The following is a 16,527-nucleotide window of genomic DNA, read 5'->3' on the forward strand; positions in this document are numbered from 1 at the left end:
TCCTGGAGACTTGGCTTTTCCCACTGAAGGCTCTAGGGTTAGCAGCATCAGGGACGCTGTGTACTTAGACTGTGATGCCCTGGTGTATCCTGTGCTGCTTTTGTGTAGCACAGCTTGGTTAGCTTCCTGCTGACTCTGTCCCATTGGATGATGGCTTTCTGCTGGCTCTGTCCCATTGGATGATGGCTTTCTGTTGGCTCTGTCCCATTGGATGATGGCTTTCTGCTGGCTTGTCTGTTGGCTCTGTCCCATTGGATGATGGCTTTCTGCTGGCTCTGTCCCATTGGATGATGGCTTTCTGCTGGCTCTGTCCCATTGGATGATGGCTTTCTGCTGGCTCTATCCCATTTCCCCTACAAATAGCACACAGGACCGTGTGCTTCCTGGTAAACTTGCTTGGCGCAAGACATGGCTTGCGCAACACTCCCTGAGCCCACCTCGTCTACCTTCTTTACCTATGATCTTCTAGACTTTCCTTCTCAGAGCCCTGTCAGTGAAGATCAATGCACCACTGAAGGTCAGCTGATACGGCATAAGATGAATTTCACTGCAAAGTGTTTATAGATTTTTTTTTTTTTTTTACTTTACCCTTGTATTTCGGTAATGTGGCATGAGGCTGCAGAATCAATTCTTAGAACCAGTGAACAAACCAAAGGCAAAATAGTTAACTGAAAACACAAGCAAACTACCATGCCCAAACCAAGTAGCGCCATGTAAAGAGACAGCAAAAATCTGCTTACCATGGTCTCTGCACTGTTGCTTGGTGACTCTGTGGCACTTGGGTAGCAGTTGGTGTAGACGATGAGGGTTCTGCAGCAAAGCCAATAGCCCAGCTGCAGCTCTAACGGTGTCTGTCAAAGCTGAGTCCTTCTGATCCTTCCAAGACTATTTATGCTACGTGTTGAGAACATTATAACTCGCCGCCATGAGCACGAGGCCTATGGCTGGCTTTATTTTATTCACACTGGAACATTAAAATAAACTTACAACATTTACTATTGTGCGTTCTATGGGTGAAACTGTCAATCGAGAAAATGTACAAGAATTATAATTTCCATAGCATAGATTAAGTAAATGTGTTTTAATTTTGCCACGTATACTAATGATTAAAAAGTTTCTGAATTCTTAGCACTCTGTTTGCCCCATCAGTGACATATATGCTCAAAAGGTTGGCAAATAGGAAGTAGGATACCTTATATTTAAAACAGTGTTTTAGAAAGTACAAAATTTAGCCTATAGGTGTAATTGGATACTGGTTTACACATAACACAGAAAACATCATCTAAAGGTTATTACTTTCTAAGGGAAACCTTTAAAACTTATGAAAAAAAAAAGTCACTTGAGAAGAAAGCCATCCCTTAGTGGGTCATCGTCTTCCACTGTCAGGTTTGCTGTCCCCGTGTAATGGGCTTGTCCTGCAACTTCCACTATGACAGCTTTGAAATCTCCACACTTTGCTTCCTGAAAAAGAAGACAAAAGGAGCATACTAAGAAACTCTTCCAGTTGGCCGGCGCCTTGCCTCTTCGGTCTTAAAACTGGAGAAGTCTACATGTCAATTTTCAGGCACAGGAAGGTTTTTAAGTGAGTGACAAAGTCAGATGTTTGTTTTAGTTAATGTACCTGGAAAAGGGGGCAGATGGGAGAGGGACTAGAAGCTTGGAAACCTTCTAAGAGGGAACTTTAGGCTACACAGCGACATCCTGTCTCAAAAAAGAAAAAAAAAAACCTTCTTAACTGATAGCTGGAGTCATAAGACAGTATTTAGTGGGGAGGAGAGACAATAATTTGGAGGTAGAATTGATAACCTGACAATGCAGACAGACAGGAAACTGAATATGAAAAATTTGACTGTAGTTTCTAGCTTGGAAGTGCATTATTTATGCTATTAACACAAGTGAAGGAAAAGAGAGTGTGGTGTTTTGAATGAGAACGGCACTGTGGGCTCATACGTTTGAGTGCTTGGTCATCGGTTGGTGGAAATGTTTGGGAAGGATTAGGAGGTATGGCCTTGTTGAAGATGTGTCGCTAGGGAAGGCTTTTGAGGTTTCAAAGGCCTACTTCATTCTCAGTTCTCTCTGCTTCCTGCTTTTGGACCAAGATGTAAGCCTCAGCTACTGCTCAGAGCCATGCCTGCTTGCTTGTTGCAATGCTCCCAAACACGACAGTCATGGACTCTAGTGTTGGGCCCTACCTTGGTGTTTCCCTCCCCCCTCGCTGAGCCTTTTTAGCCTGTTATTAAAGAAATTGTTTACGCCCTTGCGAGCTGCTCTTAGCCCCTGATTTGGGGCTGGGATTCTCCATGGCACCCTTCCTCCCCACCGAGCCTTCCTGCTTGTTGTTATTAAAGAAGTTGTTTATGCCCTTGATTGGGCCGGAACTTTTACCACACAGACCTTTCCTGTTTTCCTGGTTGGGCCGGATTTTCACCTTCCTGGTTGGGCCGGATAATCACCTCACAAACCTTTCCTGTTTTCCTGGTTGGGGATCTTCACCTGGTATATAAGGAGATCTCAGTAAAGCCTTGCGGACACTTGCTGAAAACCGATGACCTGTGTACTTGATTTATTTCAATCCCGCAGACCTACGCCCGATACTCACACACTGTCGGTGCAGGCGCCGACATCTGGAGGTCCCACTGAGATCGGGAAAGAGAGGACCAACTGACGGGATCGTTCCAAAAGGCCGGCCGGCAAGGAAGCGGAACGTATTGGGGACAAGCGACCATGGGGCAAAACTGGGAGTAAGTAGTGCTACAAAGGTTTTGTCTTAGTGATGGGAACTACAAGTTCCTTGCTATTGGTCGTAGATAAGCTTGTAAGTTTACTCAAACAACAAGGTACTGGTATTAAGGTAAAGATAGCCCAAGATCTTGTTAAAACTATAGAACAAGTCAGTCCTTGGTTTATAGCTAGTGGCAGTTTGAATATTCTGGATTGGAAAGGGAGGTTGAGAAATTGGGAGAAAATGGGCCAGGAAAGGCCCCAGTAAGCAGAATTCAGAAGGACTGCAGAAATTGAAAGCGTGTGCAAAGATAAAGATTTGGGGTAGTGCTGAGTAAACCTTGTCAAAAGGGACAAGGTAATAATGGTAAATTTTTTTTGTATATGTGTTCTCTTAGAGTTATGCTAAAATCTAGAGAAGCAAAGTCAATTCTCATAGATGCTTTTAGTCTTTGGACTCTGACTAGAGACAGTTTACACCCTAGACAAGAGAGAGAATGGGGTTGAGAGAAACAGTCCTCCCGGACTCTCCACAGATGCTTTGGCAAAGAAAGGAAATGAGCTTAAGTTTTTTGGAGCTCTCCTGGGAACAGAAGGAGGTGGGAGACGTCTTGCCTCCTTGCTGGCTCCTCTTGGAGAAGTGCTTATTCCTGGTTCTGGGTCCTTTAAGATATCTGGGTCCCTTTGGTGGAACACCATCTAGTTCTTTTCCTCTGTGTCTATTGTTTGTCCTTGGTGCACCAAGCTGTCCATGTATGTCAATTTATGTCTGGGTTTTGCTTCTCGTTGCTTGAATGTTTTGTGTTTCATGTTTAAAAGAAAAAAAAATGGTTAAAACTTTAAATGCTGGTTGATTCACCCATTGATGAAGTTTTAACTCCTTTCAAGAAAGGAACAAATAAAAAGTTTCAATTGGCTTTTGGAGCCCTGCATCTGTAGCTAGAAGCCTAAGTCCGCTGGGGAAGCTCCCCAGGGGGCTGGCTAAATGTTTACACTGGCCGATCCTAAAGGCACTAGGAGCTTCAGGGCTTCTATGGTAATGGAACTGAATTTTCTTAGAAAAATTTTTGACTGGGATTATTGGACTCAACAGGTGACAAGGTGTTTCTCTTAAAACTATAACTAGAAAAAGTAAAAATGGTGATTGATTTAAATATTAAAGATATGTGTAGCCACTTCATTTTTGTTTCTGATTGGTTTTAAGTGTATAATACCTCTACATTGTCTTGGTTAAAGGTTACTGGCTTTTAAGTTAATGAGTATGGTTAAAAAGTTATAACATTGGTAACATAAAGTTGACTTAAACCTCATAATAGAGTAATTTTAGACAACATGTGGCATGAACCAACCCAGGGAAACAGGTCTTAATTGGAATAATATTTTAATATAATTCTTATCCTAGAAACCAGACTTATAAAAATTTATGGCAATGTCTCTTTGCTGAGGAATTAGAGCCTGCACCATCATCCATTCATATGCAAGAATTGGCAGTCAAACTTTAAAGCATGAGGAATGAACTTGGTGTTTTGGAGAGACTGGATTTTGGAGAACAGATGGTTTGTTGGAGGTTGAAGTTTTGTTTTCCAAAGTTATGGTTGTGCTCTGGTGTTAAAGGGAAGCTTAAAGATTGTGGTTAAAGATTTCCAGTGTTACACTGGCTACAGTTTACAGTTTGATCACAGACAGGCTCAAGACTCTAACTCACTTATTTGTAATTAAGAAAAATCAAACAGGTGGAGATTGTTAACAGGATTTACAAAAGGTTGATGAGGCTATAGACACTATTTGTTTACTCAAACTGCTATTTCAAGAAATATATGTAAAATTATTATGGATTTAAGAGATTGTTTTTATGCTGTTTCTTTACATCCTGGTGATTGTAAAAGATTTTCATTTAGTAAGTTTGCTTGTAATTTTGGAGAGCCCATGAAAGTGATACCATTGGAAAGCTTTGCCTTGAATCACTTTTGGCCCTACATTATGTAAAAATTTTCTTTGTCACTGCTTCAATACAAGAAGACTTTGAATTTTTCAGTGTATTATTCATTATATAGACATTTTAATTTTACTACAAGCTTACAATGTGCTTTAAATTTTTGGGAGTAGCTGCTGCTCCAGAAAAGATTCAGTATTTCTTTTCAATATTTGAGACATTGGTCAACTAAGCAGAGAAAAAATTTTCTAAAATCTGTGCCATTTGGGTTGGCACCCCTTTTCCTTTGGTTCTGAATGGGGCTAGGACAGTGTCAAGGGAGGAGATTCTCAATTGTTCTTCCAGGTCCTTTCCTACCGACCAATTGCTGGGAACAGGGAGATTCTGCATGGATTGTTAGAGTTCCTGGTGTGATCCCCATACCTCTGGATAAAGGCTGATGCTCAGTGGTACTCTACAGACATAAAAAAAGAGACTTTGGCATTACTGCGACAGTCATTGCTGCCATCGCCATTTCAGCCACTACTGCTACAGTGGCCGGTGTGGCCATATCTCAGTTGACAGTTGTCGTTGGGACTGTGGGACTATGGATACATTCTGGAGAAGTCGCCACAGCATTGGCTGTGCAGAATAGCGTTAATACTCAGATTCAGTCGGTTATTCTTCATCTCAACCAACAAACTGTTCTCAATTGGACTTCCTCTGTGAAACCCATGTTATATCTTGTTCTGACTTTTATTATTTTATGTGTGTAACCCCTGTTAAGGTCCTTAATAGTGGCAAGGCTCTTGGGGATGAATGCTTATCTTGATTGCTCGCTCTTGGCAGCTGCCCTTGGGCTGTTTTAAGGTACCAACAGATCCAGTCTCAGGCTGAAACCAAACAGGTTTGGTTTTCATTGGCCAGGAATAATCTATTGGCCCAAATTAGGCTCAGTTTGTATGACAAGTAGTTAGCCAAGGACGGGCAACCTTCTGGGACCATACTCTCCTAAGACAGGGAATCCTGAGGCTGGCAGGATTTTCAGAGACGGGAAAGAGTTTTGGAACCCCAGATTGATCCTAAGACAGGCGCTACTTAAAAAAATAAAAGAGGGGGAATTGTTGGGCCCTACCTTGGTGTTTCCCTCCCCCCTCGCTGAGCCTTTTTAGCCTGTTATTAAAGAAATTGTTTACGCCCTTGCGAGCTGCTCTTAGCCCCTGATTTGGGGCTGGGATTCTCCATGGCACCCTTCCTCCCCACCGAGCCTTCCTGCTTGTTGTTATTAAAAGTTGTTTATACCCTTGATTGGGCCGAACTTTTTACCACACAGACCTTTCCTGTTTTTCCTGGTTGGGCGGATTTTCACCTTCCTGGTTGGGCGGATAATCACCTCTGAAACCTTTCCTGTTTTCCTGGTTGGGGATCTTCACCTGGTATAAGGAGATCTCAGTAAAGCCTTGGGACACTTGCTGAAAAACCGATGACCTGTGTACTTGATTTATTTCAATCCCGCAGACCCTCCCGACATTTCACACACTGTCGGTGCAGGCGCCATGACACTCTAGCCCTCTGGACCTGTTAGTCCCAAATAAATTGCTTTCCTTTATAGGTTGCCTTGGTCATGGTGTCTTATCATAGCAACAGAAAAGTAACTAAGAGAAGAACACATGAGACAGAGGGGAGGGGGGAAGGAAGGAGGGGGGGAGTTATTAATATGTACAATTTAAGATACCTAGATACAGCCACATAAAGATGAGTATAGTGAACCATTTGAGGGTTAGACTGGACAGAGGTACAGAACAGAGAATGGACGGGGCGAGGATGAAGGTTTGAGACTTATCTCAGCAGATGGTCAAGAACCGAAGTCCAGGAAGTAGACAAAATAGTTCAATGGCATCTAATTGGAAAAAGACTAAAAGGAAGCTGAGGACCAAGTCTGGGATCACCTAATTGGGAGCACAGGGGATGAGCATGGGAAGGCGCCATCTGAGATCCGGGAAAGCAGGGGGCCTTTCTAGCAAAGGAGTGCAGTGCGGAGAGGAACTGGCGGGTGTAAGATAATCATTGACGATTTGCTGTGTTCTGAGTACTAAATGTTCCCCATGGGTTAATGTAAATATTTCAATACTTGGCTCCTATTTGGTGGTGCTCTTTAGGGACCCTGGAACCTTTAGGATGTAGAGAGCCACTAAAGGAAATAGGTCACTGGGGGTGGCCTTAAGGATGTATAGCCTAGCTCGATTCCTGTTTACTGTGCTTCCTTGATAGATGGCTTCCTGCCACAAGGCCTTCCCAGTGTACTGCTATGTCGTCCCTGGAACTCCCAGGCTGACTGTGCCTGAGCCTTATGGAAAATATTCCCTTGAGCTATAAGCTAGAATAAAACCTTCCAGTGGGTATTATAAAAAGTAGCTAGTACAAAATCCTACCTGTGGTCTTTGATTTTTCTAATTTTTAAAATAAGAATAATTGAAAGTAAAAGTAAAATGTCAAATACTAAATCAAGACACAGTAGTTCCCCTATCTATCATTCTTGCAGTGTAGGCTGGACCCAGGGCCTTGTGTTTGCTGAGCAAGGGCACTACTCCTGTGGTGGTTTGAATGAATATGTCACCGGGGGTGGGCTTTGAGGTCTCAAAAGACCCACACCACTCCTAGTGTGCTCTCTGCCTCCTGAGTTCTTAACTTCCTGCCGCCATGCCTGTGATAATCTCCTAGATTCATGTAAGGTTTAAATGAAATAGCACACATAAAGTTCTTAGCTTGGGAGCCGCCATACAAAAAAGTTCCCAATAAATGCTGTAGGTTACTATTTAAACCCAGATTCTGAAGACATTGTGGTTCACATTACATACAACATAGATGGCTTGTGTATTATAAAAGCAATGTGTGATGTGTGGATCCTTAGGTTAAAGGTATCTCAATATTCAGAAAAAAAAGTTTAAAAGCAGCTCCAGTGTTGTGGGTTGCTCCCCATGTTAAAGGACTCTTTATCCGTATATTCATTCACTAAGGTAGCTTCTCTAACTCATTTACTACTGAGCAGATTCATTGTTAGTACATTTGCAATTTGATTTAATTACAAAAATTCTACTTTTTACAATCCACACCTTTTACATAGTACTGTATGAAGTATAATACTGTATAAAGCCACACAACAAGTCAAATTCCATAGGGGTTCCAAAGGCTAATGTAGTAAATCTCAAATCTTTTAGTCTCAGGATTCCCTTACATCTGAGGCCCTCCAGAAGTTCTTCTTTATGCATGATCTTTATCTCCCAGTACTTATTGGGAATTAAGACTTTTTTTTTATTTGAAAACAAAACCAATTACACAGTGATGTATACACACTTTTTGTAAATAAAGATAGCTGTATGGCAAAGAGTTATAAATTAGGAAAGCAGCATTGTTTTGAAAGAGCTAGAGTTGGGGTCAATCTGAGGCCAGTGGGAGAATTCCACCACAAACCTCTGAGCACAGAAAGACCCCTCCCTTCCAGTAGGAGTAGAGTTAGTTCAGTTCCCTGAGCAACTGCAAGCCAAACTGTCAAACAAAGCCACCTGTAACTCCCAACCGACCTCCCCTTGACTCCCAACTATCCGCCCTGGGAAGTCAGCTTGGAGGTCACTTTGCCCCATCAATAATACCCTGCCTAGTTACCAATTGTTTGAATTCTGCCCCAGTTGTTTGCAAGGTATATAATTCCCTATCAGAGTCTGTTCAGGATCGTCTCCTCTTGAGGTGGGAGGACCCTGACATGTTGGAATTAAACTCCACTTGCCTTTGCATCGATCACTGCCTCCGTGAGTCTCATTCAAGAGGTCCTGGAAGAGGTTCAATTCGGACCTGACAGTTTTACATTCCTGCGAGCCTCTCTTGTCTGTCTCAATAGAAACAGCTGGATTCTCACCTGCTTCTGCATTCAATCATTCTCTTGGTTGGGATATCACTCATCATGTAGGGGGAATACTTCTGAGAGCATGAGCGGAAAGCAAACCATGTCTTAGTTTTATCATGAACATATTTCTGACCCATGGAAAGCACAGTGGGTCAACCCAGAGGTGCAACATTACATTTTAAGAATTGATGTTCCGGTTGAACACAAGTTTTTACAGGTCTTCCAATTGCTCATCTGAGAGTTCAGTGAAGAAGTGAATCCAGCACCCAGCTCCTGCCTTTCCTGTCTGAGAAGACATTTGCGTATAAGGAGTCAGTTACACTCACCCTCACAGCACAGCCCGTGAACACGGAGCCGGTTGCACTGCTTTTGAAGGCTCTGGTCTGTTTCAGCTGCAGAAGCCCCTTATGATACTGCAGAGCAATTCTGGCTGTCACTCCAGACCCGGTGGGGCTTCTGTCGACCTGTTTGAGAATCAGGAATTACAGACGTGTGAGCGTTGCCCATTAGTTGCATGTTTGAGCCTAAAGGTTACAGTCTTGATACCTGCTCATCTGCAAACACGCAGATGTTGGTGGTGGGCTCCTCGCTATAAACATCTTTTCCGTCCGTTAAGATAGTTCCATACAGAAAGCCAAGGTCTTCACTCTCAGGATGGCTTATTTTAAACTGCAAATAAAACAACCACACGTAAAAGGTTTTGACTCAAATTCATCTTAAGAATGTCGACAGCAGACTCAGACATAATCTTCTCAATGCATATCTTTTTTTTTTTTTTTGAAATTACCTTGTTGAGGAGGTTTGCAAGTAACTGCTTGATATTATGTCGTTCTCTTGGTAAAGTTTTATTGGCAATTATGATCCTCATGCTGAGCTCCTGCAGAGGAAGCTGCTCTGAATCTAACCTTAACCTAATGTGCAGTCCTAATTTCTATGCATGCCCAGCACGGATTGTCTGCAAAACTCTGAGTTCAGGATGAGGAATTCCTAGGCTGACTGTGCCTGAGCTAAGACCATCACAGGGAAGGGGAGAGTGTGGGGAAATCCAGCAGAGGAAAACTTTTTAAAAGGAAAGTGAAAAGGATTCAGAGGCTACTGGCAAGTAAGAAAAAACTGGACCAAGAAGGAAAAAAAATGACAAAATAAAAAACAAGTAGTGGTTTCTTGCAAGGCACTGACTGACTGCACACAGAGACACACAGCACAGGACTGTCAGTGGGAAAGAATATCCAGGCCCAAAAGAACTTCCAGTCCTTGGCAAGTCTGTTAGTTGAGCTTTTCCTGGATTTCTGTGGAATCTGATAGTAATGTCTGAGATTGATGTAATCATTGTATCTGATAACGATGTCTGAGATGACCACAATCATCATACATTTATCACATGCCATTTAAACAGACCTGGGTTCCTAAAGTCCAGTTTGTCAAACCAAGTTAAAGAGACCCGCAAACCAGTTTTCATTGCCTCAAGTCCCATGCTGTCTTCCACTGTAGCACTGAGCATGGCATGCTAGCTCCTTCCACTAGGTCAAGATCCTGGATACGCGTGTTTGTCCTTCCTTTGGGTCTCCTGCATCTAGCTTAAGTGTCTGACATATGCAAGACTTTCTTGTTAAATATATGCTAAAGGAGTATGGTTGAACTTAGAGAACATTAACTTTGGACTTTGCTCTACAAAATGTCATTCCCTAAATCTGCATCGACAATGTAGATGGCCTGGCCAACAAATGACAAAGCAATTCCTCTGCCCAATATTTTGATGATGGAACTTTAATTTCTCAAAGTACAAGAACTCTGCACTTTCTGAGTCCGCCCATTGTCATTATGACCAGCCTGAGCAGTTCAAGCTTTAATGGAAAGGTCAAAATTACTCCTTTTATTAAGAAAATGATGGAAGAAAAAAAAATGAGGCTCTTTTGATTTTATTAAAAAATGAAATGGAATTATTTTGTATTTTTAAACCATTAGCTGTCTATCTGATAGAACAGAAAACTTAAGCAAATTAAGTTAAAATTTGCAATAAAATAATTCTGTATATTGGTAAAATGATAGCCACAGAAAAATGTTAATTTCAAACAGGTACCCAAAAAGCCAGAAGAGGGCATCAGATGGTTATGAGCTGCCATGTGGGTGCTGTAAATGAACCCAGGTTTTTTGCAAAAGCAGCCAGTACTTTAAACCCCTTAGCTATCTCTTCAGCCTAATGTTACATATTTTCATTTTTCCACTTAAGTTCTAAGTCTTGTTGAACTAAAGCCTTGTCAAGTGAGCCGATAATAATGATCAATATAAACATATTAAATAAAATCATGCTATCTTTATGGCTATAAAATCATGTAACAAAACATTCAAACTCTGTAATGTTTTACCTCTGAGTCCTGACTCAAAGTACATTGGCAGGATTGTGCTAGAATGAAAAGAAAGGAGTCACTTATCACCTAAATTGATTTTATTTTACAAAGCAGGAAAACCGAAGACACAGGGAGATGAAGTTACAAATGCTCTCCGTGTCAAAGCTAGAATTCACAAGTGTCATGCCGGAGCCCTTTAGGGAGTACACTATTAGCATGAATAAATATTTAAGTGCGTCTGTGCCTAATTTCCTTAATGGATGTGATCATTTGTATTTGTCCAAGCCACAGAGGGAGACATTGGTCATCAGGGTAGCACTGGGACTGACCTGTGCTTTCACCGCTCCTGTCAATGCGCTTGCTGCATTCACAAGATCCCTCGTCTTTGCAGAACACACATCGAGTCCTAATTTTTCTGCACTAACAAATGCATAAAACGCCCCACCATACGCAATGTCCACCACCACCTTTCCATGGCCAGGAACATCCACTGTGAGGTCTGAAAGAGGCATATGTAGGAATGTGTGTTAGAAAAAAAAATCACATTGTTTTAATTATGTTTACTCTAAAGGAGAAACTTCACAATGAAAAGGAATGAAGCAAAGTGTCAGGTAAATGAGAGCTAGGCCATTTTCCCATTTAAGGGGAAAGCTAGAATGTATCCGGATGTTTCATTTCTCCTCCATTAGATACATACATCTGTTAACTACTGGGACCTTCTCCTGTGAACACTACAAAGGAATACATACTAATGGGGAAGGCGTCTATGAGGACTTGAATAAGATTCACAAACTGGTTATCTTCAGTTATAATGCCAAATACATTTTTATTGATTTTTTAAAAATCTGCATATAGTAGCACATGTCTACTCCACTAGCACTGAGCTTACATATTTGCACAATGCCTGGTCGCCATTTTTTAAAATCACATATTTGGGGACATTGGAAATGAAGAGACTCAACCACTAGTACATCCTATGTGCCAGACACATTGTTTACACTTGGTCCTTAATTACCTCAGCACCAAGAGACAGGCACTATTAACTAAGATACTCCCATTCTTCTGAAATCCCCACCAAACAAGTAAGTGGTAGAGCTTGGAGTCAAACTGAGAAGCAGCAGACAGTGAAGTCTCAGGCCGCTCCCCTGAAATATGTAACCTGTATTTAGACTCAATCCAAACCCGAAAGTCTTTCCTTTGGGCTGTGTAAGCTTATCACTGGGATTTTAAATTGATTCCCTTCACATAAGCCTTCAGGCATACCTACCTGAAGAGTCTATACCATGTGGAAGATTAAAGAGTTATAGGATGGATAAGTAAAAGAACCTCTATAAGTTCAGTTAGACAGAAAGATAAAATTTCAAATCTATGGATGAGTTTGGATATATGAGTTTTCCAGAACATCGAGATATATCTTTGTGAATTGCGAAACTGTTGAGAGGAAGACAGTCTTCTGGGCTTGGGTTTGGATTCCGGTTCTGCTTCTCAGTCCAGCACAGAAAATGGAATTGCTATGTCCCCTTCAAGTGTTGCTTTGAGAACCCCATGCAGTAGCACATAGAAAGCACCAGGTATAGTTTAGTATGCGTGATGAATGTCAATATGAAAGTCAAATTTAAATTTCTGATCAGAATGGCATTCTCAAGAGGACCAGATAACCACAATTGCCAGTCTGCACAGTCTCCAAATGTCACTGATGTGGCTATTGATTTGGTCACTATCATTTACAGTCTATTGTAGTAGACCCCCGAGGGTACAGTGAACAGTATAAAGGTAATTCATTGTGTGCGTATGTATGTGTATGTGTGGGGGCGGTTTACAGTGAGCTCTGTAACCCTCCCAGATGAGCACTGGTGTCACCTTCATTTCTCAGGTGGTGACTTTCTCACACAAGGCCACTGAGATGGGAAGGGGCAGATCAACTCTCTTCAGTACCATCCCCTGGCTTTTATGTGCTTCCAAGAAGAGGATGTAGGATTTCCTTTTCCTCATGCCTCAGCGGGACCATTCAAGTCGACTAACTCTTGTGCAGCCACACAGGAATGCCGCGGGAACGTGTGGTATCGAAAGGTCTGGCTATCCTGCTTTGTTATGAACCTGAGACTAATAGGCAGTTGCTGCTGCCACCAATTGTAGGATCTCACAAAGTGGACTCCCTTCAATCTGCTGCTTGAGTTGCTTCTGAGAAACTAAGTAGCCAGCTAGTTAAATGGCTAGTCTTGAAAAACCAATAATAATAATATTGTTATTAATATTATTATTAAATCATAAATAATTTCCCCAAGTGTCAACTTAGACATGATATCCATACACTCACAGGGCATCAAAATCCTCCAAGGCATTCCTCATCACGGGTGTTTCCTCTACTGAGGCTGTCCTAAGCCTGTTCTGCTGCACAGTCATTTATGCCCAGGGTGACCGAGAGTCTAATTATTCAGGGAGGGAGGATCAAGACCAGGTTCTAAGAATGCTTTGCACAGCTTGAAGACTTGGGAGAAAAGCAGTGGTAACATTATTCTTGGACTGGCTAAACTGGATCCCCCATTTACTTCCAGGCAAACATTAAACATCTTCATGGACAAAGCTCAAACCAGCAAGTGTGTCTGACCTGCCATGGTGGCAAGTTTCTTGCTGGATACCCTGAAACCCAGAGACAATAAAAAAATGATTACACAATGTTTTAAGTAAGTGAATATTTTATGGAGGTCACATTAATAGCTATCCTGGGCAAATGGGTCCTGCCAAGTTGCATGCTGGACACTTGCTACTGGGACACTTGGGATGAGAGATAAATAGCAGCTGCCAGGTGATTCCGGAGAGGGACGGATGCTCCTCTTTGTAAATGTTCTCCTTATGCAGATTCCCTGTTTGGCCAGACAGCAAAGGATCTATACTACAGAACCCAGAGACCCTGTTCATGGTTCTGTATCTCCAGGGAAAATCCTACATATCTTGAAGTCTCTGTTTCTTGACAAATTTTTTTCAGATATTTAAAAAATTCTACCAGCACTCAAGAAGCAGAGGCAGGTGGACAGAGGGTCACCCTAGTCAACATAGAAATTCCAGGGTTCCATTCCAGCCAGGGCTACACAATGACACCCTGTCTCAAAACAATAAAAACGATCAACTTAAAAAATTATTAACTTAAAAAAAATAAAATTTTAATACTGTTTCATGACTAACCACAAAAACCTCTGAGGTAAAACGAAGGTACAGCGGTAGAGCACTTGCCTAGGAAGCGCAAGGCCCTGGGTTCGGTCCTCAGCTCCAGAAAACAAAACAAAAACAAACAACAACAACAACAACAACAACAACAAAAAACCCCCTAAGGTACAGATTCATTCAAGGGATTTGTGAATTTTGCCTGAGGTTGCATGGCTTGGAGGGGTTGTGAACTTGTGTATCCAGCCAATGACTTTGTTTCTCAAAAGGACAGCAATAGCTTTGCCTACAAATGCAGTTCCCTCAGAGTCATTTAGTTCCTCCCCAAAGCCAGGGGGGGCGGCTCACTGTGTAGCCCTGGCTGGCCTGAAATTGACATCCCTCTCCCAGCAGAGGGAAGGCACTTACTTAACAGTTGAGAAGAGAGGTCACATTCAGTAACTTATTAGGAGTAATGTGCTTACCAAGCACTTTCTAGGATATACTCTAGCTCTGGTACACACACTGTCCTTTGCTCCTTAACTTCAGTCTACTGTGAAGTGTCTACCAAAGCCTGACAAAAAAGGAAACAGAATCTTAAAGGAAGCACAGAATTCTTCCCCACTCCACTCTTTAAGTTCCCCCAAGCCTTGCATGCATGGATCCCCTCAACGGGATAACGGAATTGTACCCACTAAACCTGCTGAAGAGTGTTTGCAGTAATTTGGAATTACCTTTTTATTAATCGCAAGGGCAGGCAGGGTGGGTTAGTTGAGCAGGTATATTCAGCACAGAGCAGTGGTTAGACTCCTGGATTGTGTCTCAACGGGGCCTAGAGGGTCTCACCCTTTACCTGAGGCCAGGACAAAGGCTGGGACGCTGTGGAAGCGCACAGGGCCGCAACTACGGCCACCTTCACACTCCACGAAGGCGGTCACCAGCCCGCACGGGCAGTGGATGTTGACCTGGGTCTCCCGGGTGCCTTCTGGGGGAGCGGGCACCAGTCCGAAGTCGAGCGCGAAGCGGCCCAGCGCCAGCACCGCGTGGCCGCACATGGAGCTGTAACCTTCGTTGTGCAGAAACAGGACGCCTAGGTGCGCGTCGGGCAGCTCACTGGGTACTAGGATGGCCCCGTACATGTCCCGGTGGCCGCGGGGCTCGAACACGAGCCGCCGCCGTACGTAGTCGAGGTGTTGACGCATGTAGCGCCGCTTGGCCAGCAACGTGGGCCCTGCCACCTCCGGACACCCGGCGTGCACGATGCGCAAAGGCTCGCCGCCTGTGTGCATGTCCACCACGGACAGTGCCGGCGTCCTCGGGTCGTGCGGGGGCAGCCGGCTCACTGCAAGCGCCGCTTCCATTGTCTGCGTCCACTCGAATTGTTGCACTGCACGGTGGTGCTCTCTCCGAGCTGGGGGGGAAAGCGCCAAATCCCACGGGAGAAGGCGTACAGCCGAGGGCAATCTCAGGATCAAGCCGGCGAGTAGAGACCACCCAGTGACAAGCGCCTGGAATCTTAGTGTGTGTGCGCCCCAGCTAGCTGGGGTCTGAGCTAGACACACAGCCCCGGCGGGCCTCCCAGACAAGACAAGGAGGGTGGGCAGGGCTTAGAAAACTAGTCCTCCCCTCTTCCCCCACCTCCGGAATGGGGGCGTGTCTCCAGAGGCTTGAACACCCGGAGGGGGCGGGGCTCGGAAGCTAGACAGCTCGGCGGGGGCGGGGCCTCGGAGACTAGACAAGTGTCGGGGGCAGGGCCTAGAAAACTAGGGGCGGCTCTCGGAGATTTCAAAGCAGGGTAAAGGCGAGGCCTCGCTCTTTGCCCCTTCTACTGCGAGAATGAAGACCATTCTCAGCAATCAGACTGTCGACACTCCAGAAAATGTCGACATCACTCTGAAGGGGCGCACAGTCATTGCGAAGGGCCCCAGGGGAACTCTGAGGAGGGACTTCAATCACATCAATATAGAGCTGAGTCTTCGTGGAAAGAAAAAGAAAAGGCTCCGCGTTGACAAGTGGTGGGGTAACAGAAAGGAACTGGCCACTGTCAGAACCATCTGCAGTCATGTTCAGAACATGATCAAGGGTGTAACACTGGGCTTCCGTTACAAGATGAGGTCTGTGTATGCTCACTTCCCTATCAACGTCGATATTCAGGAGAATGGGTCTTTGGTTGAAATCCGAAATTTCTTAGGTGAAAAATACATCCGGAGGCTTCGGATGAGGACAGGTGTTGCTTGTTCTGTCTCTCAAGCCTAGAAGGATGAGTTAATCCTTGAAGGAAATGATATTGAACTTGTTTCAAGTTCAGCGGCTCTGATTCAGCAAGCCACAACAGTTAAAAACAAGGATATCTGGAAGTTTTTGAATGGCATCTATGTTTCTGAGAAGGGAACTGTGCAGCAGCCCGACGAGTGGGACCTCAGTTTCCTAGTTCCAGAAACAAGATCCTAATCACAAGTACAATTTGGGCTCTATGGGGACATTAAAAGATTATATATTGAAAA

The 16,527-nt window shown here is 43.6% G+C and overlaps 1 protein-coding gene and 1 pseudogene across 1 annotated transcript; one reads left to right on the plus strand and one right to left on the minus strand.

Annotated features, from left to right (window-relative positions):
• Positions 1 to 923: 923 nt before the first annotated feature.
• Positions 924 to 15,690, minus strand: L3hypdh (trans-L-3-hydroxyproline dehydratase). The gene is made up of 5 exons (XM_032907914.1): positions 14,877 to 15,690; positions 11,212 to 11,381; positions 9,081 to 9,203; positions 8,861 to 8,998; positions 924 to 1,461 (listed from the first exon to the last, which is right to left on the minus strand). The coding sequence occupies exons 1-5, from the start codon at positions 15,382 to 15,384 to the stop codon at positions 1,336 to 1,338; spliced, it is 1,065 nt and encodes a 354-aa protein (XP_032763805.1). The 5' UTR covers positions 15,385 to 15,690; the 3' UTR covers positions 924 to 1,335.
• A 142-nt stretch (positions 15,691 to 15,832) lies between these two features.
• LOC116905759 lies at positions 15,833 to 16,493 on the plus strand (annotated as a pseudogene).
• The last annotated feature ends 34 nt before the right edge of the window (positions 16,494 to 16,527 follow it).

Source organism: Rattus rattus, chromosome 7 (genome assembly GCF_011064425.1).
Source record: "Rattus rattus isolate New Zealand chromosome 7, Rrattus_CSIRO_v1, whole genome shotgun sequence".
In the NCBI taxonomy this organism is placed as follows: Eukaryota; Metazoa; Chordata; class Mammalia; order Rodentia; family Muridae; genus Rattus; species Rattus rattus.